We start from the raw sequence: 24,640 nt of genomic DNA, 5'->3' as shown, positions 1-24,640 counted from the left end.
TCCACCCTGGTTGCTGCTGTTGCAGCTATTCCTGGACAAGTTTTACACATTATGCCTCAGCTTAGGTTCAATAACATCTCTAGCTCTCTAGAAAGAGGTTACACAGCCTCTTTGTAGATACATAAGACCTAGTTACAAGACCCATGAACAAGAAATAGGTTGTTGATTTCAAGAGCAAGTTCTCACTGATCAGTCCTCATTTGGGCTGGAAGGGACCTCTGGAGGCCTCTCAGAAGCTGTCTTTACCCCATCTACACAGGCTCTGCTGTCCCAGCCTCTCCTCAAAGGGCTGGTGCTGGGCCCTGTCAGCTCAGTGGCTCTGCTGGGCTTGCTCATCACTCTTGACAGGAGGTCCAGGATAGAAGATGTGCTATCCCACAGGTGGTCTCATGAGGCAGGTAAGGCTTGCTGTTCAAATGATGCTTCTGCATGACACCAGAGACCTGAGCTTCATCTCCTCCTCAGTCACCAGCAACAACAGAAGCATCACTTACAACGAACAAAAAGAATTTTATTGGAACATATACACACAGGGATAACAGAGGTATCTGAGTAATCAAATATGGAATGTTTAAGAAAGTTAAAATAAATAAGGATACCAAGTTTTGCCAGTGCTAGGTCCAGCACCAATGTAAGTAAATGCCCTCTGAACAAGTCTGACTCTGACAGGATTATCCCTGCAGAGCCTGTAAAGATTCCTACCACCAGAAAGTGGCCAATAATTTTGGAATACAAAGAGTCACAATAGTGCTTTCTACTGATGTGCATTCACACTGTTTATTCACTACTTTCGTCTCTTATTTCTTTAATAATATCTATTAAATTCTGGAGTCCAAAAACGTAACCCGTGTCTTGGCCCTCGTGCACCACAGAATCTTCTCCATAGTACTTGCAGGTTGTGTGGGCAAAGTCTATCATGCGGACATCCACAGTGCTGGCAGTGGGTTTGTAGGCGTAGGCTCCTGCCGACTCATCTGAAGATTCCTCTGAAAGGTCCTCTAGGTCCTCTGGATCCGAGTCAACGGCGACTTCCTGCCTCTCCTTGCCATCATAGATGATCAGCAAGGAGCTGGAATAGAAGCGATAGGACTCCTGTTTCTCCAGCACAGACTTGAGTTCAGTGAGTTTTTTAATAACGGACTCAAAGAGTTCCCTGCGCAGGTATTTGCCGTTATGAAAGAACTGGTAAAGTGCTTCTTTGAATCCTTGGACTGAGAGTTTTCTTCCATGGTATTTATTCATGAACATCAGCTGGCCAGTGCCTGCCTGATAGACCTGCATATACAAACACAAGACAAGAAAAAAGGAATAGTTAAAATTGCTGGTACACTGACACCAAAGCCTTGAGGGGACACCAAAAAAAAAAAAAAAAATTGAAAACTAAAAAAGCATGCTCTTTAAGGCTTTTACAAGATGACAAACTAATCTCTAAAACTGCTCTTGCACAATTATAGTAATTGCTATCAAGTGATCCAGCAGCACCTCTGTAACCCAGAGGAAGTGGAAAATTCCCTCAGTTTATATTTGAGCTTTTCCACCCAGAATGTAAGAACGAGGACTTTAAGCGAGATTAGGAAAGCTGCAGCCAAGATCCGAAAGTCAAACTACAACTTGTACCACAGCCACTCATCCAGCTCATTACCAGTCTCTGCTCTAGGATGTACCAGTTGATTCTCTGCATGCTGAGATGTGACAGCAAACTTTCCTATAAAAAACTACAGTGTACCCATAATCATCTGTATTTGAAGAAGTCAGAGGTGCTCCTGCAGAAAATGCCTTCCTGCAGGAAGGCACAGGAGAGTGGTCTACACAACTGATAGTTCAATAATGCCTAAACATCTGGGTCAAGAAAGGATTGCAAATGCTTCCAAAGCTCCTCTCTGTTTTCCAGCACAGGTCAACACTGGAAAGTGAATAATGGCAATGCCCCTCCTTGCTCAAATCCCAGCACACTGTGGTTAGAAATGCAGCTCCCACACTTTCATTTCTGCCTCATGTTTTTCTCTGAATTTGAACAGTGAGCTGAACACCACACATGCCAACAGCCCTGCTGTGGAACAAGTCCTAGCAAACACTGCTAGCATTCCTGGAATCTATTGGATAGGAGGAGAGAAGCTTCAGGAAAAAACTCCAACACAAACATGTTGTTTCCCATTTGTCACTCCAGGAATACAGAAACAAGTAAACAAAAAATTCAGGTGAAAGTCCACACAATGTCTCCTCATCTGGCAACAAGTCTTATCACATTTACCAAGCACTTCTTGCCTGCACTTTGCAACAAGCCTACTTCAAGCAGTGGAAGATCTGTGGCTTTCCAAGTTACACAACAGAAACTGATTGCTTCTTAATATTTTTACGAATTTCCACACCCTTAATTCAAAATGCATATAATTGGGCCCTTCTCCAACTGTTCTCTATGCTACCCTGAAATGTTCATTGAATCAGTAGTTTTAACAGTTCTGAAGTGCTGATAAGGTGCTGTTTGTGTGTTCAGAGCCGGCACTCACTGATGCAGAGCGTGGGCTGCAGATGCTGCCACCTCCAACCCATCAGCGCCACTCAAAACCCTCACTGTGCTCTGAAGGAAACGCAGCACAGCAGCTCAAGGTAACAGCTTGTGAGACGCCTGCATGAACCCACACTCCACTACCAGACACAGGTGCGAGCTGCCCCTCACCTGCATGCCGCAGACGCGCACTCCGATCACGGCCGAGGTGCTCTGCTGGCACTTGCGGATCTGATTCGCCTTCTTCTCCTCGGACGCGTCGTCGCCATGCTGCCGGGTGCCCATCTTCAGGTCCAGCACACACGGCACCTCGTAGCGAGACGTCAGGTTCTCCAGCAAAATGAATTCTGAGCAGTTAAGGAACAAGGCTCACAACGAGGAATACAGGTTTTATAAACATTACTGGGGATTTTATAGTGCCTCACTCTTGACTTTAAGGATATCCAAAACATGCCTAGTATAAAGTAATCTAGAAAAATTAGTTACACAAACTTTAGATGCCCTCTCTGTTTTGAGCCAGTTCAGGTTTTACTGGTCTAGAGAGACTAGTGAATTTCCACATTAAGTGAAAATCAAAAGCAATCAGGGTTATACAGAAATATAATGTGGCAGTTGACTTTGAATTATGACGTATTTCCTGTCTAGCAAGAGACTTTTTTCTGTGGGAAGTGAAGATTTTGTGTGTTTGTATTACCACTCACAACCAGTGAAGCATTTTCACACCATCTTTACAACTTCAAAACATCTGTAATATTACTGTTCCAAACATATCACGCACTTTTTAGGGAACTGAATAACAATCTAGTGAAATGGTGATGGGACCAGCCAAAAAATCCTATCAATTTGATCATTTATTAGTCACAGATGTTTCAGTAATCCATCACCAAAACTCCTCATACTGAGAAATTTGTTTACCTCAGTATTTAGACAGTACTACTTTTGCAGGATGTATCAGTAGCACCCAAGCCTACAGCAAGATCAGTTTTTGATGGAATGCTCAGGGTGGAGATGCTTGCCTAGGAATCCACAGCCCAAAACCAATGTGCTTCAGCCTTCATGGATTCACTCAGTTTTTTTTCTCATGCTGCAATCCTACATGGCTGTTTATATTCAACTTTTCTTAAAGCTCATAAAAAAGAGACTACTAGAAGCAGAAACTCCAGGCACTGGAACACCCTCTCTATTTAAGAAACTGATGTGAAGAGGAAGAGGACAATGGTTTTTAAGATCACAGTGTGAAGATTTTAATTGAGTTCTCTGAATTTCCCAGCTTAGGTAGTTTGTTACGTGCTGGAAAAGCACATTCTAGGAAGTGCTGGCAAACTCTTCAAAGACACCAAATAAATTACGGCTTCAGAGAGTCTCTTGGGACTGCAGTTAAGCCTGCTCTGCACTCTTATCTGGAATGTTCAAGAAATGAGAGGCAGAGCCCTACTCACTCCATTGTTATGAGGTATTTTCAGGAAAGGATACTATATTGATTTCGGTGCTTTGCGTTTTCCTTCATCCGCTGTAACTGTTGCTGGTGACATTTCATGCTCCAAGGATTATGGTGTTTAAACTGAGAACTGACATTTCCTTTTTTCTCTACAGTGTAATACAAGACTTCAGATTTCTTCAGCCACTCAAATTCTTCCTCCAGTTTGTGACTAGAAAAACAGAACAAAGTAACAATTACAGGTCAAAAGGAAAAATAAGCTCTTGAAGAGGGGTTGTCAATGGATTTAACTTTACAACCTATTCTGCTCAACTTCATTAACAGCAAGCAAAATCTTTATTTTCCTCTCTGTACATGTGAACAAGATGCCCATGAGTAGTGTTTCAACCATCACAAAGCCACTTCCATACTAATATAAATGAGCATATAACCAAATGTTACAGAACATGTAGTAATTCTACTTATATATCCTTCACCTGTGTGCATGGTTCTATGAAGTAATGCAAGAGGCAGCAATGCACTTTAAGGTTTATCTTTGCTAAGGTCACTGTTTTTAGCACAACACATCACAGCCCACTGTTTATGGTGGGCACAATTAATAGGAATGAACAAGGGGGAAAATGTCACTAGCAGGGATAAAGCAGGATTCCTAACAAAGTACACCGTAAATAGTAGCACTTAAAAATGTTTGGGGTTGGTTTATTTTTAACTATTGTTCTTTTGCAGGTGAGTGAATGCTTTTTGTTTGTTTGTAGATCTGCTTTTTTGTGGTTAGGTTTCTTTGGTTTGTGGTTTTTTTTTCTCTTTCTCAAGAGTCCAAAATAACTTTGGGAAACCTGTTTCAACTGACCACAGCAGAAAAGAAAATGAAAAAACTCAACTTAGCCTTTACTGAGGGCTAAGGACATACTAGTTTCACTAGTGAACCTGTCTGCACTGAAGAGGTCAGGAAAAACAAAAGAAATAAGAGAAGAAAAGAAAATGAAAGTGAAAAGAGTTCTAGGGAGTTCTCCAGAGTTCTGGAGAACAGAATTTGACAGCTAAAAGTCAAACTTACCTTTTCATTTTTTCCTCTTTCCTGTGCTGCCGGACCCATTCCTTTGACAGCTTCTCATTTTCTAACAACACTGTTTTCTTGTTCGTCCACCGCAATAGCTTACTTTTGGGTTCACAGTCAGAGTTATCTAAGTTTTCTAGGTTATCGTGGTCCCCATTTAATGGATATGCTATTAGACATAAGTTTCCATCTTCATCCTCCTCAAAGCTCACTGATACCACACCTGAAGAGAAAAAGGACCCAGACAGTTATGAACTGCTCAAGCCACAAGCAAGCCTTTTACAACGCGTTCTTTTACACTAAAAATACAGCAACTTTATTTTTTCTCTTACCCCAGTCCTTAGTTTCTATCTTGCCACAGGCCAAACCTCATCTGCCAACCTAACAAATATCAAAAGAGCTAGACAAAAATGACACCTCACAAAAGACAATTTATCATATTGGCACAACAATGATACAAAAGATCATTTGCTCTCTCTGAGGCAGTCAAGTAACAATCAAATAATAACAGGACACAATTTCAATTAATAAAAGTTTTTATTAATTAAAAAAAAAATCTGACTGGTCTGATTCTAAGTGATATGTAAAACATTTGTTAACATCTTGCAGTGAAAAGTGACCTGCACAAAGTAAAAATTCACACTAAAAACTTTTTAAATTTTGCATGACAGCAAAGCAGTTCTCCGAACAATACTCAGTTAATAGATCTCAAGGGAAAGGAAAGATGTGCAAGGAGAGCAAAACAAGGGAAATGTCACATTACAACAGAAACTAGTCCAAAAGCTTCCACTTAAAATCACCATGTTTAATTATACATTTTTGTCTATTTTTTTGAATAGATTTTATTGATACTGGTTATGCAGCAATCTTATGGCATAAGTAACAAAAATGCAATACAAAGCAAATCTGTTTGTGGTACAGAAACATGGTGAACCTCAAAAGCATTTTTTTCTCCTTATCCTCCCCTCAGGAGTCTCTAAAGCACTGCATTGTATTTTAAGAGCCTTAGTGGAGCACTGGCAGATGTGCCCAGTACCACATGAATAAGTCTCAGGAGTTAATGGAGAAGCCATAACAATTATCTGAATTGGTTTTTATTTTTTTATTTTGTTTTCCAGTCCTCTATTTCAGATCACTCAGTCTGCACAGTTCTTGCAGCTCATCACTAGCTGGGGAGAGGTCTTGGTGAGAGACTGGCATTCCCAAGGTGGGCAGCAGCTCCCAGACCTGCAGGGCTGGGGCAGGGAGTACAGAACCTCTGACTGTCCCGATGTCACAAAGGAAAGGACAATGGGGGAAAGGGTGGGGGAGCCAGCTAACAAACGGCTTCTTTGCCTTTACTCTGGAAAAAAAAAAAATCAGAGGTGGACCAAGAAAGGCCCCTTCCCTCTAAATCCCTCCCCATACTTCCCAGAAAGCCACATACACTAGTACAATTGCTCTATTACATTTTGAAAAGTGCCATTCAAAGATCAGATTTTCTTCCAGTCCAACAGAACTTGTAATTAGACATGGCAGAAAGTCTCTGTAAATGAGCAGAGATTATTAATTCTGAAACATCACTGAAGTCTCCCATCACTTTCACAAACAGAACACAAAACTTCATCACCATCATGGTTGTTAAAATCAATGTGCTTTAGAAAGCAATTGCATTTTATAAAAGTGCTTCAGACATATTAATCATTAGACAACAGTTGATGGAATAGAAGAAAGAAAAAGAAGTATTCCTGTTAACTAGTTCAATTCTTAGGAGAACTGGAATTTCCACTCCTACGTAACTTCTGACTCAGCCTCATCACAGCTACTTGATCCTTGCCTACCTAAATGCCATGAATTTTCATTTCCTTAATGGCAGAAATAATACTGCAAGTATTCAACAAGACACCTTACTGGCATGTACTTACTGCAATTGAAATGAAAGTCAGAGGAGAAATCAAAGCACAAAAGAGACCACAACTAAGCTTACACAAAACACTATTATCCATCCTTACAAAATCCTTTGTAAACAAACATTAAACAAGTGGCAAAAAAAATCCACAAAAAAAAAAGAAAAAAGAAGAGGCAGATAATTACTGAAAATGTTCTCAAGCTGTTAGCTACTTACCTGTGCCTAAGGGAGATATATGGGCTATCACCAGCAGAGTTGCTCTACTCTAATGCTGTTAGTCAGCCCAAACACCAACTTGGCAAGCATTTCCACCCTGCATCTCCACAGCCTGCCTCAGACAACATCAAAATACATGAAAAAAAACCCCTAAAATCTCTTCCACATAGAAGAGATTTCAGAGAGAACAGAGAGCACAGCACACTCGCATTAACAGAAACGAAAAGCCCGACCCCATTCAAAGGTTTGGTAACTTACCCTCATATTGTGGAGTGAATTTACGCATTTCTGTCGGGAGAGTCTCATAGAACTGGTGTTCTCTCTGAATAAGAGGTTTACAGATGGTCTTGTCATTAAACCGGAGGACACAGGAGTGTCCTCCAACTTGGTGGACAAAAGGCTCGAGTAAGACTCCCTTGGAATAGTGCTCCACTTCCATTGCTCCAAATGCTGGGCTCATCCTTGTAGCACATTAGATAGAAGACGGAGGCAGTGGTGAAGGCAGTTCAGAGCCTGAAGCCTCCGAGCCCCGCAGGTGTTTACTGTGATTCAAAAGTCTGTTAAGGCAAACACAGGAGAGCGGCGGCGGTCAGTGCGGGCGCTGTGCCCCGGGAGCGAAGCGAGAGCGAAGCGGGGCCGAGCCGAGCGCGCGCCTCCCGCTCCGGACTGCGGCGACTGCGGCCGAGCGCGGGGCGCAGCCACCAAGGCTCTGCCGGCCCCGCCCCCGCCGAGCCGCGGCCAATGGCAGCCTCCGGGGGGCGGGGCGGCCGGCGCGCCATGCGCACGCGCGGAGCGCCAGAAGGAGCGGGGCGGCCGGAGCGGCTCGGCGCGCCCGCACAGGCACCCAGCCGGGAAAGCCAGCCGGGCCAGCGCCGCAAAGGAAAGACAACCCAGCCGGGAAAGCCAGCCGGGCCAGCGCCGCAAAGGAAAGACAACCCAGCCGGGAAAGCCAGCCGGGCCAGCGCCGCACAGGAAAGACAACTCAGCCGGGAAAGCCAGCCGGGCCAGCGCCGCCGCTCCCCCAAGGAAAGCCACCCGCGGCACCCGGGCCAGCCCCGCCGCGCCTGCACAGGAAACCCACCCGCGGCACCCAGGCGAGCCTCGCCTGCCGCACCCCAGCCCCCGACCGACGAGACAGGTCCCCACCTTGTGCAGGCCAGCCCGAAAACCGGGAATTAACACCGAGCGTACAATTCCCCCCTTCCAGACAAGGACAGCAACCCGCCGAGCTCCAGGGTGGGACGTGTATTTCACCGGTTCACTCACAAGAACATGTCAGATACCGAAAATATGACACAGAGGCAAGCTCTTCACGGGCAAGCCCTAACGCTAATGTGCCATTTCCCAAGAACACTTTTTTCCCTACATTCAGCAGAAGGCAGTGGCCTGTGCCAGCTGCATCCCAAAGATCTGCTGCTGTACCCTGTGCTGGCCAAACACCAGTTTCATGCAACCTGCACTTCAGAGAGCAATTAAAGGAGCGACGCTGAAAACTAAAACATGACTGTCTTGCTCTCGGCCTTCCAGTAAATTTTTAAGTTGAGTTACTCTAATTTTAGACCAAAGCTTTAATGATTAACTTTTTGTGGCTAAAAACAACCTCATGCTCATTTTGCCTGAAGATAGTTAGACGGACAATAATGCACTTAATTCACAGAGACTACAAAGTGTTCTAGGTCACAGGTCTATTTTTATTTGTCCTCCTTAGATATGTAACAGCTTTACATTAACTGGAAAAGCAGAGACCTGTAGGCTTAAAGCAGCGGCACTACCAGAACTACATACGCCTACAGCATGTCCTGGACATAAGAGCATTAATTGAATTAAACAACTAAACTGCTTAAAGAAACAACAGATCGATCAACTGAATGAACTCCAGGTCCTGGAATGTTTACCTGTGCCTAAGGATAACAGGTCAATGAGAGCTGAACGTGGTTTTTTTGGTGGGGCTTTTTGGTGGTTTTTTTTTTTTTTTCTCCTTTCTTCCAAGCGCCTTATTTGACTAAACATTATCAGGTTCTTGTTTTCTCTTTTTTTTCCCCCTTTTAATCTGGAATAGTATTCCCCATAAACAACACTGTCTTCTGATAACCTATATTATTAAGATTACACCATTATCAATAAACTTTCATTTCACTGTACTACTTTTAATTTCCTAGTATTCTTTTTCTTATGCAGCTACTGCATCACCACAGAATTTTCTAACCTGCCTCAGCATCAACAATTTGACAACTCAGAGACACATATAAAAACCTCTCAGTTACATCCCAAACACAAGCCACTTCAAAAAAATCTACCCAAGTGCACCAAGCTGAGCAACCTTGGAGAGCCCTGGCAGTGCAGGAAAGCCAGGTAACCATGGCCTGTCCTCAGTCCTGGGCAGCCCAATGTGTCTGTTCAGCTGCCACGGTCAGGAGGGAGCACTCTCACAGCTCCAGAGTCACAGATTTATTTCCCCATGGCTCCCCAAAGCAGCACCCACGCCATGCAGAGCCACACTGCTCTTCACTAAGGCTCACCTGCAAGCTGGCTTACCAGCACACGTGTAACACACTTGGAGCTGCCTCCACACACTTGACAAGCCAGATTACCCCCTGAGTAAACTCTGAGAAACGTTTCCATTCTCTCTACAGAAATTATAAGCATCAATCTGTATACTGCACCAGTAATTTTACAACTCTTGAGCTTTCATTAGGATTTTCTAGAGGCAATAATGCCTCCAGTCCCCAGGAATTTCTGAGGGAAAGCCAGAAGTGTGCCAGGTTTCAGTGGAGGTGCATTTCCCATGTACACGATCTTGCAGTGCAGAGCCTTACACTGGCACAGCCACATTTGACAGCCCTGCAGAACAGCAGCAGTACAAGAGCCACTTTTCCCAAGCCAGCATCACCACTCTGTGGCTGCCTTCCTAATTACCCCTGATAGAGAGAGACACTGATTGCCAACTGCAGTGATTCAGACTGAGAAAGCACCTTGCAACATCCTTTAACCTCAAACACTTAAATCTGTCCCAGTCCTCCTGCATTACAGTTGCATCAGGAGTTAACTCGTGAAGATATTTATACCATAGAAATGACTCTAGCAAACATCATCTCCAACACAGCTGATGTACACCTTGTTTACCCCAACACATCTTCAGGGAGCTCATTAGGAGCAGCTCAATTTGTTTGCTTCCATGGATGCCCAAGTGGTCTGGACAATACTTGTGTGCAGATTGCACTCAGCAATGGAAGGAACTGCCAAGCACAGAATTGGACAGGACTACTCACTGTACTTCACCCTTTCCTGAACAAGTAATATCTGGCAGCACATCACACAGTGTAACTTCCCATTGGAGGAAAAAGAAAGAGTTTTTTTCATGCTCTGATATTATACAAATTATCTGATAAGTTATTATAAGTTAGGCAGTATTTAGATAAGGGTGGGGTTTTTTTGAGAGAAACATTGGTAACATTTGTACATAGTCCAACACAGTGTACCCAGTCAGCACTACCACAAGACAAATGTGAAACTACCAGAAATAAAGGGGAAGGCTCACACAAATGAAGATGAGTTTACTGTGCCTGTACTAGTAAGTTCTGCTTCTGCTTTTATCTTCCCAAAACTGCAGCCCAACTCCCCCATGTTCTGTTTCTATGAGTGAATTTTTGTAGTACATATCCCTGCTGAAAAAGCTCTATTAATACAGCTCTGCAGCAGAAACTGTGCAAGGACTGCTGAGCACAGCATCAGCAAGGAGCTCCTTGCCATAAAGCCTTTAGCTGAGCTCCTTATCTGTGCAAGGCAACTCAGGGCCTTTTTATGAACCTAAACCAGATCCATGTGAACATTGGAACAATGCTCAAGAAGACAGCAGCAAGACCAGGTCATCTTGTCAACAATTTAGGTTTCAATGAGGCCTTAATTAATCAAAGTGAAAACTAAGATATTTTAGCCATCCAAGAAGCACTGTTTATGTAATAAATTCAGTCTCTTCTAACCCAATAAAATTCATCTCACTTGAAAAAAGGTTTTGAGTAAGACCTTACATTTTTTTCTGCTGCACGCTTTAACATTGCCATTACTAACAATCAGGATTTGTTTATCATTTTGGCTCTCCTTAATATTTGGAATTTTGCCATTCAGATTAACAGGGCCTGGAGCACAACTGTAATGCCCATCAGAAATGCTTTGCACTGTTTCATCTATAAATACTTGAATTCCATAAACAGCCTCACAATATGCCAAACTGGTTGCAGTTCCTTACAAATAAAAGCTTTGACCTAAGACCAAGAGTTTCAAGCGGCATTGATGTTGATCAGCACAAGCACAATGCAGTTTTTCACTGCCTTTCCTCTGATTCTACACCCAGTTTGTTCTTAATGCTCCTTGGGAAAGAAAGAGCCCAGAACAGCTGGTTTTAGGCAATCTTCCCAGATAGCAAATGCAGGCTCACTGTACCCTGCCCTTTTCCTCCTACGTGCTTTAAGTGCCTTTGACTAGTTTTTGTTCAAACAACACATCAGCCAAAAAAGCAGATTTACTAACCCTTCACATGTCAAGCATTTTAAGAAAAATATCCGACATAACTTGAAGGAGCAAATAAACATGTGCCTAGACACAGCAACATTCACTTGAGCAATGTCATTCCTATTGCAAGCAGCAAAAGATGTTTAAAACCCAAACCTGCAAACCAGAAGTGACATTCATAGACACCTTATCCCCATCACATGTGACAATGACCATCAAAAGAATACCACAATGAATTCATGTTTCCAGGCTCTTAACATTAATCCCAGGTGACGGCATTCTTTGGAAGGTATTTCATGTCATTACAGATTCTCAGCTTAGTCCCACACTAATTGCATTAATGAACACATCCTCTGGAGAGCACAGGTCTCAATTAAGCAGCAGCTTCTTCCTTCATAACAATCTAAAAAGCAATACACCTCCTGCCAAACCTTTGTCATGACAGAACTACTGATGCAGAACTGCCCTTCTGTTGAATCTGTTAAAACTGGGTTCTCTCTAGTGCAGGCTTTTTGCTTTGGATGGTTAGCATCTTCAACTCCCCACAGCCATAAATCAGCTTTACAGGGACAGAAATAGCAAGGCAGCAAAGCTTTCTGCCTGTCCTTTTTTCTCAGCTCACTGGGGAGTGCAGAGGAAGCTGACAGGGTAGAGAGCTGCAGAGCAGAGCTGCTGCAGGGTGATGGAGCAGACAAAGCAAAGCCCCTTCCCAAGGTTCCAAGGTACCGTGGTTTGACACTGGCACAACACCAGGCACCCACGAGAGCTGCTCACTCACCCTGCCCTGCCACAGCTGGCAGAGGAGAGAAAACAAAAACTAACAAAGGCTTCGCAAGCTGAGGTAAGGACCAGGAGAAACACTTCAAGGGCAAAACAGGCTCAATGTACAGCTGCAAAGTGAATTTATTACTAACAGAATCAGAGGAGGATAGTGAGAAGTAAAATAAATCCTTAAAACACCTTCTGTCCCTATCTCCTCCCTCCTTCTCACCAACAGCACAGAGACAGGGCACAGGAGTTTCTGGGTCAGTGCATCACTGAGATTTTCTTCTGCTGCCCTGGGAGAGGAGTCCTTCCCTGTGAAGCCTTGGGGTCCCTCCCAGGAGAGACAGCTCTCCATGAACTTCTCTGGCCTGGGTCCCCTCTCAGGAGCAGCTGGTCTACAGCACCTGCTGCAAGGTGACTTCCCCCCACAGGCACAGAGCCCCCCAAACTGCTGCCATGTGGGTCTCTCTTCCCATGGGGGGCAGCACTCCAAGGACAGGCTGCTCCAGCCTGCAAGCAGGGCCCTCTCTCTCCCACAGCCTCCTGCAGGCACCCACCTGCTCTGCCATGGGAAACTCCCCCGTGGGCTGAGGGTGGATCTCTGGATCCCCCATGGATCTCCATGGGCTGCAGGGGAACAATCTGCTTCACCATGGCCTGCAGGGCAATCTTAGCTCCAGCACCTGGAGCACCTCCTGTCCCTCCTTCTCCACTGACCTTGGTGCTGCCATGTTGTTTCCCTCACATGTTCTCACCTCCTCCTCTCCTCTGACTAAAAGCGAAACACTATAGCTTTGTTTTGATTTCCTTCTTAAACATGTCATCACAGAGGCATTATCAGCCTCTCTCACTGGCCCAGCCTTGGCCAGCAGCATGCCCATCTTCAAAGCCAGCAGAGATTGGCTCTGCTGGACATGGTGGAAGCTTCCAGCAGCTCCTCACAGGAGCAATCTTTGTGGTCTCCCTGCCACCAAAAACCAGGCCATGAAAAACCAACAAGGAAACAGAGGAATGGCACAGCCAGCCAACAGGATAGCAGAGTATCAGTGACCTATTAGATCAGCCAAAGAGAAAACTGCTTCAGCCCAAAGAACATTCAGGAAGAAACAAGAAAACTGAGACTGGGCACAGAAAGGTGCAAATAACAAGGTGAAAAATACATGGTATGTGTATCAGAGCCCACCCCTCCACCTGTGTCATGCACAACATTGAAAAGGCACTTGAGGTCTGAGCTGGTAAGTCACACATTGCTCAAAGAGAATGACTTTTCACAATTGAAACAGGATAAACACATTTTAAGAGCCTACAATAATACAGCTATAAACCAAGAATGGCTACAGGAATTTTACAAGTCCTCATATGATTGAACCACTTGTTCCATTACTAATAATGTGGTACTTTACAAGTAGCAAGGTACATTCCTTCCATTAAAGAAAGCAGAGGACACAACTTCAGAGCATTAAAAGCATTAGAATATGTTAAACATGCTCAGGTTCAGAGCCTTGCACAGCCTGTGATTCATTTTTATGAATTCCTCCACACAAAAGATTTGTTTTATTAGCAAATATGCCCAGAGTAACATGAGTAATGATTTGCTTCTAACATTCACTCTAGCTACTGCTTGGCTCAGAAACTGAAGTTACTGTGATGAGTTCTGTTTTCAGAAGTTCCTAAGATCAGAATGTAGCTACTCATATTCTCTAGAGTCCACTCAGCTGGACACAAATTTGTCACAATTAAAACAATTATGATAAATGAGCTCTGCATTAATTTATCCAATTGTTTTAATCAATTCCTGATTCTGAGGATGCATTATACCTCTACACAGAATGCAAATCCTACATCAGGATACTTTTTGAAGCCTTCTGTATCTGCAATAGAATTAATATAACTAAGTCGTAAAAGCTATAGTTTATAATTTTTAACTCGTTGAGACAGAAATACAGAGCCCACATAATAATGTTTTGGGAAAAATCTTAAGAGCAGCCCTAAATTCTGCAAGATTATAAAAAGCAGACAATTATTCTGGTAACTAATTTGGAGGGAAAAGTTTATCTTTGACAGAAAAGTGCACTGACATTGTCAGTTCTCTCAATTTTTTTTTATTTATAAACAAAACCAAAAGTATTATAAGCAGCAAATAATTGAAATTTAATAAAGCAGTCAATAGTATTTAACACCATGAGGAGTAGAGGGACAGTCATGGCCTCGAGGAGGAGGAAATAGCAGTGTTTCTTTAAAAGAAAGACTGGGGGAGGAAAAGCCTGTTCCTTCTCACTAAGTACAACTTGAAACGGGCTGTGATGACGAAATGATGCTGAGCTGTAACTTCCTATGCAAGCCAAGGCTGTTCAAGCTCTTCTGCAGCAAATCAATCAATGTAATGATCATTAAGTTACATGACTTGTACTCAGGATGAGTAAGCATGATGGTTTGTACAAAGACTCAGCAGAACACTTCACACTCCAGAGTAACCAGCTCCTTCAGACTGTTCAGTCTATGTGTGCATCCCCTGTGGAAGCAGGAACACTTTTACTACAGCTTTTAGTGGTAAATCATGAGGGTGCTGGAGTCACACACTGTAGTGGCACATCTATCATCACCACCTACAGTCACAAAAAGCCAAGAAAGCAAATTTTTTTATTTCACATCATGTGTTCGGACTAGACCAATAAAAGCAGCCACCTGCTTCTTAAAAATATTGATATAATTTATTTTTTTATACTTGTCTTTACTAAATTGGGAATGGGTCTCAGACCTCCTCACTCACAAGACAATCTATGTCAGCAAAGTAATTAAGTTTAAAAAAAGAGTGAGCTAAATAGCAAGGGGGCTAAAAGCAATACAGAGAATCTGTTCAATTGAAGATAAAGAGATCAAAGAGAAAGGTACTTTTTGAACTAGAGAGACTTTTGAAAATTACACAGATATTCAAATCTTCTGATATTTCCTTAATTCTTCTTGTAGAACTGATCTGCTTTCAGACAACTGAAAAGCTGCAAACATCCTTGTTGGTTTTGGTGAAAATCTTTATTTTGCAACTTCTGTGTTTAGGTGACCAGACATAGAGATGCACAAAGAACAGCATCCTTTGAAAACTTCTCAGTTTTACTTAAGATAAGCAGATACAGCTGTGTCCAAATTCTCAGTATAATCCCCTGTGGAAGCAGAAACACTTTTACTACAGCTTTTAGTGGTAAATCATGAGGGTGCTGGAGTCACACACTGTAGTGGCACATCTATCATCACCACCTACAGTCACAAAAAGCCAAGAAAGCAAATTTTTTTATTTCACATCATGCGTTCGGGCTAGACCAATAAAAGCAGCCACCTGCTTCTTAAAAATATTGATATAATTTATTTTTTTTATACTTGTCTTTACTAAATGGCTGGTAACTGCAGCACTACATTGCTGCAGTTCAGAAGAATTAAGTAACATCTCCAGATAAATAAGGAAACAAGTGCCTTGGATTAATTTCACAAATTAAGAGCTATGTACTGCAGAGCATACTGGCTGTCCATGGAAAATTCTGATTCAGGAGGGACTCACAAGGATCATAATTTACTTAATCATGCATAACAGATGGAATCTAGAAGCCCAGAATTATACATGAACTCATGCACAAAATTCCTACAAAAAATGTTTGCAAAACCTTTGGGAACATGACAACTCCACAGTAGTCTTGGCCTATCAAGGTAAAAAGCCAATCCTGTTTTTAACATTAGCTTTAAAAATACTAGCAAACATTTAGCAAACAGAAGAGTCCCACCAACGAAGAACACATTTTTCTGCTTTTAATCTACCAAAAAATACCTTGAAATGCCTTAGCTTCTTCTAAGGCTGTCACATCTAAAGGTACTACTCCTAGATATTTCATCCTCTCTGAAAGGAGAGGCCAGTCCAACAGCAGCTGCAATGGCAAAGGACTCACAAGTCTGCATTAAATCCTGTTCTGCTGTTTCTCAGGAGGGTCAGACAGCACCCTGAGACATCCTTCCCTGTAACCAGAGCACCAAGCCTTTTCTATGCACTAGGAATTTTGTCTGTAATATAGAAATGAGAGACCATGCACTGAGATGTTGAAAAATGTATAAAGATGGAATCTTTCAAGGAGAAACATTTTTTTAAACTAGCAATATGTTTATCCTATCTCCTTTTAGTCCCTAAACACGGAGTTCTAGTTTTGTCTTCCTTTAAATAAAACCCAAACACAGACATAAACACTGCCACATGTATTTATACCTGTATATTTAACACCATGGCTACAGAGCCACCTCCTACCCAAAAGACTTTTGAATATAGCTTTAACAGATAAAACTTAAGAATTATGAAACATTAGGCATAACATATTGAGGGAGCAAACTACACACAAACCAATTTGAAGTTGCATGATGTTCTATGACTATTATTCCTCATGCACAATTATTATGCCTATCTTCCTTAAACCAGGTCTACAGTATCAGGAGAAACTCAGTTCCCCAATCCTTTTGTCTAGGAAAGCAAGACAAGTCACCAAAGCCATCTCCAAGAACTTCTGGCTTTTTCACATAAGTGTACACAGCAGCCCCTCAGCTGCAATTTCTTAAAACTCAGCAAGGAGTTTATGTGCCCTGTGCAATTGATATTTCAACATCTAAAAAAAGCAGCAGCTTTCAGCCATCCCCACACCATTTGTAATCTGTAATCTTAACTCCTACAGTTACAAAGTTCTGGAGAAATGCCAGTTTTACCTCTCAAGTAAAGCTATTTTATCCTCCTGGAACTAAAATAAAGCCAAGTTACAAGTTACTAAGCATATTCAGACAGAAAAGAGCATGCAATTCTGACCCATGTAGCTTTTTCAGGGATTGTGTAATTTAAGAACCAGTCTCTTTTCCAAGTAAAAATACCATGGAAACTAAGAAACCTGAACCACCAAAACTAAGCTACTTAAACTTCCTATTTAGAAACTGATCCATCTTAAAATGGTGTTCTGGCATCAGCAGCCAAAATCACCAGTTGCTACAAAAAGACAGTACCACCCTTTGTCATGGAGAAACCAAAATAGCACCCAGTCTTTAATCTGCTGAAAATATGACAGCAAGAGCTAAATTGTGTGGATCACACACATGGAAGTATTATTCAAGACACCAACACCCTCAAGAAATTCCAGCATTAAGATGAAATAAATCCAAGGCTATGACTTTCTCATTACATGAATTTAGCAGTCTGGGAACTTTATTTCGAGTCACTCCATGGAAGAACACGGAATCCTTGTGACACAGGACAAGTGTCAAGTCCCTTTCAAAGTCCACCCTCCTTTAACTACACAAAGATTTTCTCTCCCTGTAATTGCTTTAGAAATCCCAACCTCTGATGCTTTTTATACCATAAGCACTAGGGGCCCAAGGGACAAGATTGTTAAATTAAAGCTTTGATGCCTAAATCCTACAATCCAAGCTAACTCCTTGAGCAAAAACTTCCAAAGGAGTGCACAGCAAAGATCATTAACAAATGCATTATTATAGGAAGAGTGGTACTCTAAATGCACAGTAACCTATTTAATGGTTATCATTTATGTGTATATTCACCTGTACCATCAATACTCCTAAAAAGTTTGGTCTCTTTATGTGGAAAAATGATTGAAAAGTAGCCCAGAATGAGACAGTTTTGTCATCATGCTTTGGAATACCCATCCCCATTTTCAACTGCAGTTCTACAAATGTAGGTTCCAAGAATAATTCTAATGACTAAAATAAATGGAGATTCTGCTCCAGAACAGCTCACATTAATGAAATGCATTGAATATATATTTTAGAAATGTATTTTCGTTTCAAAACATTGCAAACTACTGCAAACACACCTCAATTCAGATAACACAGCCCAGATTTGCATCTTAAAGGGAAGAGCTGGTATGAGTCAGTGACCTCTACAGGCTCTTTCCCTAAAGAGCTGAAAGTAACCGGGACCTAAGGCCTTGAGCACAGCTCCCTGCAGGGCTGCCATGCAATTACCAAAGTTCAAATGCAAAAATACAGTGGAATAATTTCCATGTGCTTCTTGTTTAACTGCAGCAGACTGGATGAGAGCAAGTAAGGACAGAAGTCTTACAAGACAGACTCTCACATGGCACAACAAAACCAAGGGACAAAATCTAGATTGTTTCCCCTGGTAAATGCAACTCACTCCAAGAACAGTTTCTTCCCATAAAAAGGACCTTTTCTGCAAGTACACCTGCACAATACTTCAAAAATGCTTTAAAAATTATTTATGTATTTCATGTTTCATTGTTCAGTGATCTCCCCTTACACCATCTGGGGCCAATTACAGGCTTAGCATAATAATCACTGACAAAGAATTAATTCATTTTAATCTCATACAGTTTACATATTCAAACAGCAATACAAAACCACTTGAAAAAAATCTTATCAATTTCAGTAATCTAGAAAAGGAAGCTTCATCAGGAGCTTGGCTGTATTGCTCCTGTCCTTGAAGCAGGCTGAAATACATTTATTGACACACAAGAGCTAGCTAGTTAAACAGCCCAGGCAATGGGATACAGCTGGAGTGTGTCTTATTCCCCTAAAAATATCTGTTGCTTTAGAGGCAATTTTTATAGCAGCCACCAAGTGTGCACTGCATAACTGTCTTCAAAGAGAAATCAGCACTCACCAAAAAGGGAAGAAGCAGACTGGACGACTGCCAAAAAAATATTTTGTCTTCAAAATTCCACAACATAGCACCACCATCCAGAGTGTGCTGATGTTCCAACTCTGCATTTCCAAAAAACAGCACATTATGAGGGGGAGAAAATATTTCAAGAAGTCAAGCTTATAAAAAAAACATTTTATTTTTTGAAAGCAAATGTTGCACAAAGTTATGTTAAAACATTATTTGCCCTTTAAGACATAATTATAATTCAGCACTTAGGTTTAAATACGTCAGAGGCTTTGTTTAATGGAACAACTTGGAGTCACTCATCCTCTCACCAGGCAATTCACTGCAGCTCCATCAGCATTTACTTCATCTACCTTCACACTCAAGGGACTACTTATCTATCTCCACAAATTCCAAATTTTCTTCCCTCCTTGTTGGAAATGCCACAACTTTTGAATTTTTCTTATGTAACTCTGGTCATGGTTATCAAGAACTATACCCTCAACTTTAATACTCACAGATGTCTCTTCAGAAAACTGACTGGTTCTATTAAGCCAGAACCAATTTTCCTAAGGTATCTTGAACAGATTCTCAGTTGCAATGACAGTTCTATGAGCAGGAACACACCTACCCATCAATTTAACCATCTATCTTCTATTAAATTCAATCAACCTTCTGAAAGTGGTAACACCTCAGAAAGGTAAAGATTATGCCTATCATGTCAGGCAGTTTCATTTCTCATTTCTGTAACCTCATGACACTAACTTATGTCATTGAAAAAAAAAATCCATTGCCATCACACTGTCTCCATATATCCAAAGCACAAGGCAAATAAATTGCCATTTTTCTGGAAAAATATATGAAAAGGGAAAAGAGCAAATGTCAAAAGAAAAGAGGTCATCTTCAATAAGCATGAAATTAAGCAGCACCCAAAATTCCTGATAAGGTTTCAGGCAGCGTAGAAAATTTCTGCATCACAGCACTGCACAGCTATTTGGGTATGCTTAAAGCCCTCTGTGCTTCAAGAAAGTAAAACCATTTTTGCTGTACTCATTCCAATATAGACTTTGGCATAAAGCCCCCAAACCCTTGCTTTTTCTAATGAAAAATAACCTCAATAACTGTATCTTCTGTCCTTGAGTCTGTTCATTTTAAGTCTCAACAACCTGGGATGCTATTAACCAGCTCAAGCAAGTCATCCAAATTATTTTTTCCCCTTCTTCCCAACCTTCTGGAGGCCAGCACAGCAGGACAGAAGACAGGGACCGAGAGAGCTGAATGGCTGCTGTGTGAATTCAGTGGTGCCTTGGTCTGGCTGGTGAGCACGTGCTCAGCCCCAAAGCTGGCACTGCCTGTGCCACCTCCTGCCCTCCATCCACCAGGGCACTCACACAGAGCCACCCTCTCATGCCCACAGCCATTCCAGGAGCAAGCCTTTCTTTTCCCAGTAAAAAGGCAAACTGGGCACTAACTGGTTCCAGCTGTGTCCAACAGAGAACCCTCCAGATGCAGGAGCAGTGCAGGCAGAGGGTCAAAGGCTGCAGGCTGACAGCTGATAACAGCAGAGTGGTACATTCTGTACCTATTAGGAAGATTATCATCCCCTTATTCTGACACAGCCTGCCTGTCAGAGACACAGGCAGGGCTGCAATGCCTTTGTGCCACACAAGCCAAGAATCTGCAGAAGATTTCAGATTTCAAGCTCTGAACACCTGATTAAACACAACCAATGACAGACCTTCATTTGAACAAACAATTTTGTTTCCATTATGCCTTCCAGTATTTCAGATTTTGCAGGAGAAATTTCTAGTTGCTTGCAGCAAGTGATACAATGTCATACAGCTTTTTACAGAAGCAGGACAGAAAGAACCACTTTACAATAAAATAAATTACTATGAAAGACCCAAAATTAACATTCTAATGAGATATTTCTAACAAAAATTATAGAAATTCATATCTGCAGCTATCTCTTAAAATCCTTAAAATATAACCTCTGAATATTTGTGAACCATCCCTGTATTGTTTCAAAGATGCAACGACCTTGGCCAAGACAGCAAGCCAGATAAAAGAATTAGCAAGAGGAAAAATCCTCTCCCTGCAATGGAAAATTTCCATCTCTTGAAGCAAGGCAGAGATGCTGAGCCGGACCTGCGTTGCCTGGAGACCGACGGCAGCTTGGTGCCAGCAGGGAGGAGCCAAGCACCGGCAAACTCAACAGCCGAGGAGGGGCTGAGCTCAATGAGAGGCGGCAAGGCTTCTCCACACGTCAGTGTGAAACCTGACAGCTCGCAGCTAATGGTTCTAGCCCGTGCTCACTGGATAAATAAGAATTATTATGAATGTAAAATGTCAGCTAAAGAAAACTTCTAACTGCTCTATATTTGGCTCTTACCCCCACACTTAGGGTACAACTAGAGCAGTAAATACCACACACAAGATAAAAATTATAGCTGCAGCTCAGTTTCTGCCCTTTCAATCTTTGGACGTGGTATGTGAACTTTTGGAATATGTTCCTACCCATTAAACGAGTTCTGTGTTTAAGCAAGGGTGCAGAAACATTAAGGAAACCAGTGAATTTCATCAAAAAGGAAGAACCTATACCTTGGCTTAGCATCAAAAGCCACATCAAATCTTGGTTCACCTCTAAACCAGCCTTTGCCCCCTGCAGCACAGCTCCCCAGGAAGGCCAGCATCAGGGATGTCAGACAGCAGACACTTGCTTTGCCTGTTCTGCTCCTGGAGCTGCTCTCAGGCTCAGGCAGGTGCTAACCCAGCTGCAGGAACAGAAACAGAGCTGCTGGCTCAGAAACACCCCAGCCATCTCCCAATTTCTAAAGACCATCAAATTAAGAATCATTGAAAAGAACTGACACTTAATACCAGTTACTCCACAATTTCCCAGTTTAATTCACTCAAAATACTCAGACAGTAAAGAACTAGAGCTTTCTAAAGAATGGTTTCCATTTCATTTATCCCTGTAGGTAAATTCCACGTCACTAGTGAAGCAGATCTTTCACCCCCAAGCTGCCAGCAGACATTTCCCTGCCTCCAGCTCACCCAAAAGGGCAGACATTTGTGTGCCACCACTGCTGACAGACTGAGACACCCCCAGGGCCTCGAGGTTTGCATCCTTCCTCTGCCCTCCAAAGTTAAAAACTTCCCCAAAATACCCTCACTCTCCCCAGCTGACCGGAGAACAACTAAAGCAGCACCAACACCACTGATCTGGATGGAAGCCCAACCACTGACAGGCAGCAGAGAGGTGCTTTAACACCTTTTCCTATCCTGGTTTTTCAAAACCTCATGACTGACAAATGCTAAATTCCTTCAAAGCAACTGGTAGGGAAAGAATTTTTTGTAAGTACAAAGCCCATGATTCATATGATTGACCACTGTCCAGTTTTCCAGCTGCTTCCAAATTTCCACCCCCACATGGCTGTGACAGCTCTGATCCACCTTTCCTCCAAAGGAAGCAGCAACATAAAGCTTGTGATGCTTGTATAAATGCAGCACCATAGACAAGATAACAGGCTGTTACTTCAGAAAGTATAAACATCAAAGACAGAAAAGGTACAAGAACAGTATTTAATTAAATGAATGTAAATTTATGAAAAGCTACACAGCCAAGTTTAATGTCTGGAATTTCTTACAAACAAGTACACTTGAATGGCTGTAATCCTTCCCATGATCCTTAACTTCTGAACACTTAAGATTATTTTTTAAAAATAAATTTTCCTGAATTCTGGCAGTTAAATCACTGGGTTTTTCCTTATTTCCTAAAGAAAAAAATATAACAGCAATCTGGAAAATGTTAAATCAGCAACAGTAAACAAATTAATCAGTTCATTTTTAAAACACACATATTTATGTGTGGATGCATGTGTACATAAACTCAGTTTCCATCCCTTAACGTTACCAATAAGTTCTGAAAACACACAAATTAATTCAACTTAAAGAAAACTTTACAAGTTTTGTTTTTATATGAGAAAAATTATGAGCAAAGAGGCCAATTCTTGGCCAAAACAACCCTGACCTTGCTATCCCCAAGTGTCAGATCTGTTCCACCACCATTTCAGTGCTGCATGTTGAGTAATGACCAATAATACATGACCTGACTAAGAAGTGAAACCAAACATTAATATTCCAGAACTGAGTATTAAAGCAAAATTCTAATTAGAGTATTTGAAACAAAACTGTCCCCTTCGATGTTCACAAAAAGCACAGGGGCACTGGATGCATTTCTAAAACACCTGAGTATATGGGCCACATAAGGCACTGTGTCAAAAAAAAAAAAGGGAAAAAAAAAAGACAGCTAGAAGTAGAGGGCAATTAAATGCCAGCATATATCAGGAAAGATATCAGCGTTAAACATGCGTAGTTTTCACAGTGGAATTAAGGCCAAGGGCATATCAGGGTGTAACTACCAAGAAGTTGTTATTCTATCAACAACGATAACATTTATTTTTTTAAGCTGGATGACTATTTCCAAAGTCTCAGCCCTAAGTGTTTTTGTTTAAACCGACTGCAGCTCCAAAGCCACGTTAAAAAGGTATTACAAAATCGTCATCCTCAAAACAGTTTTTAATAAGGCATCACCCAGAACTTCCAGTTTACAGAGAAAAGGGGCATTCCTGAGCATCACATCCACTTATGCAACGCATCCCGCAGCACCCGTTTTTCATTTAGAACTATTACCGAGCGCACCAAGCAGCCGTCAGAGCAGCAGCAGCAGCACACCCATCACCCGGGCAAAACGGCCAGACAACGTCTGCGGACCCACGGACCTGCTGAGCGCCAGCCCCGGCTCCGAGCCCCGGCAGCGGCACCGCGGCCCCCCCGCGCCCAGCCCGGCCCGGCCCGGCCCGGCCCGGCCCGGCCGGCAGCCCCCGCACCGCGGGGAGCGCAGGAAGCGCCGGGCGGCCGGGGCTGCTCCGCGAACGCTGTCCCCGCTGTCCCCAGCCCGGCCGCACCCGCGTCCCCGGGGCGGCTCCAGGCCAGCGGCCCCCGCCCTGCCCGGCAATGCCCCGAGGCCGTCAGCGAGCATCCCCTGCGGGCAGCCGCCCATCCCCACCTCGCCGGGCCAGGCACCGAGCCGCGGGCGGGCGGAACGGCAGCTGTTGCCCCAGCGGCGACCGCCCCCGGGGCAGGAGCGGCGGCGGGGGGAGCGGGGCGCGCCCATTACCTGGTGCTGGGCCGGCGCCGGCGGCGGCCTCAGCGCTTTTGTTCCTCAGACGTCAAGATGGCGGCGCGGCGCGTGGCCGGCCCTCCTCGCTCCGGCGCGCCCCGCCCTCCTGCCCGCCTCTCCATTGGCTGGGCGCGCACCGCCGCGCGCTGATTGGGCGCCGCCGGCGCCGCTGTTGCCAGGGGAGCGGGGCAGGGGAGGCGAGGCAGGGGCGGCCTCGGCCCCGGCCCCGGTTTTCCTCCGCAGCCCGGGCCGGCCGCCTGCCCTTCCCCGGGAACGCGGGGGAGCGGGGCCGCGGGACAAGCGACCCCTCCGGGCCTGCCAGCGGGCCCTGCCAACGCTCCGCGAGGCACACACAGGGCTGGGTGTCCGGGCCGGTGCTGGGCAGCCGGCTGTGGTCCCGAGCTGTGAGGCAGCAGCCAGGCACGCACAGGGTGTAGCC

General features: G+C 43.4%; 1 protein-coding gene across 2 annotated transcripts; it reads right to left on the bottom strand.

The window, feature by feature from the left end:
• Positions 1-490: 490 nt before the first annotated feature.
• IP6K2 (inositol hexakisphosphate kinase 2) lies at positions 491-24,287 on the bottom strand. 2 transcript variants are annotated; one of them, XM_063164745.1, is made up of 7 exons: positions 24,199-24,281; positions 19,032-19,132; positions 7,364-7,662; positions 5,002-5,224; positions 3,980-4,155; positions 2,678-2,853; positions 491-1,275 (listed from the first exon to the last, which is right to left on the bottom strand). In XM_063164745.1, the coding sequence occupies exons 3-7, from the start codon at positions 7,563-7,565 to the stop codon at positions 778-780; spliced, it is 1,275 nt and encodes a 424-aa protein (XP_063020815.1). In that variant the 5' UTR covers positions 7,566-7,662; positions 19,032-19,132; positions 24,199-24,281; the 3' UTR covers positions 491-777. The 2 variants fall into 2 exon arrangements, with proteins under 2 accessions (XP_063020815.1, XP_063020817.1); XM_063164747.1 differs by lacking the exon at positions 19,032-19,132 and having other exon boundaries at positions 24,199-24,287.
• Between the last annotated feature and the right edge of the window lie 353 nt (positions 24,288-24,640).

The sequence above is a fragment of the Melospiza melodia genome, chromosome 10, assembly GCF_035770615.1.
Source record: "Melospiza melodia melodia isolate bMelMel2 chromosome 10, bMelMel2.pri, whole genome shotgun sequence".
Lineage (NCBI taxonomy): Eukaryota > Metazoa > Chordata > Aves > Passeriformes > Passerellidae > Melospiza > Melospiza melodia.
This window is presented reverse-complemented; position numbering and strand designations above follow the sequence as displayed.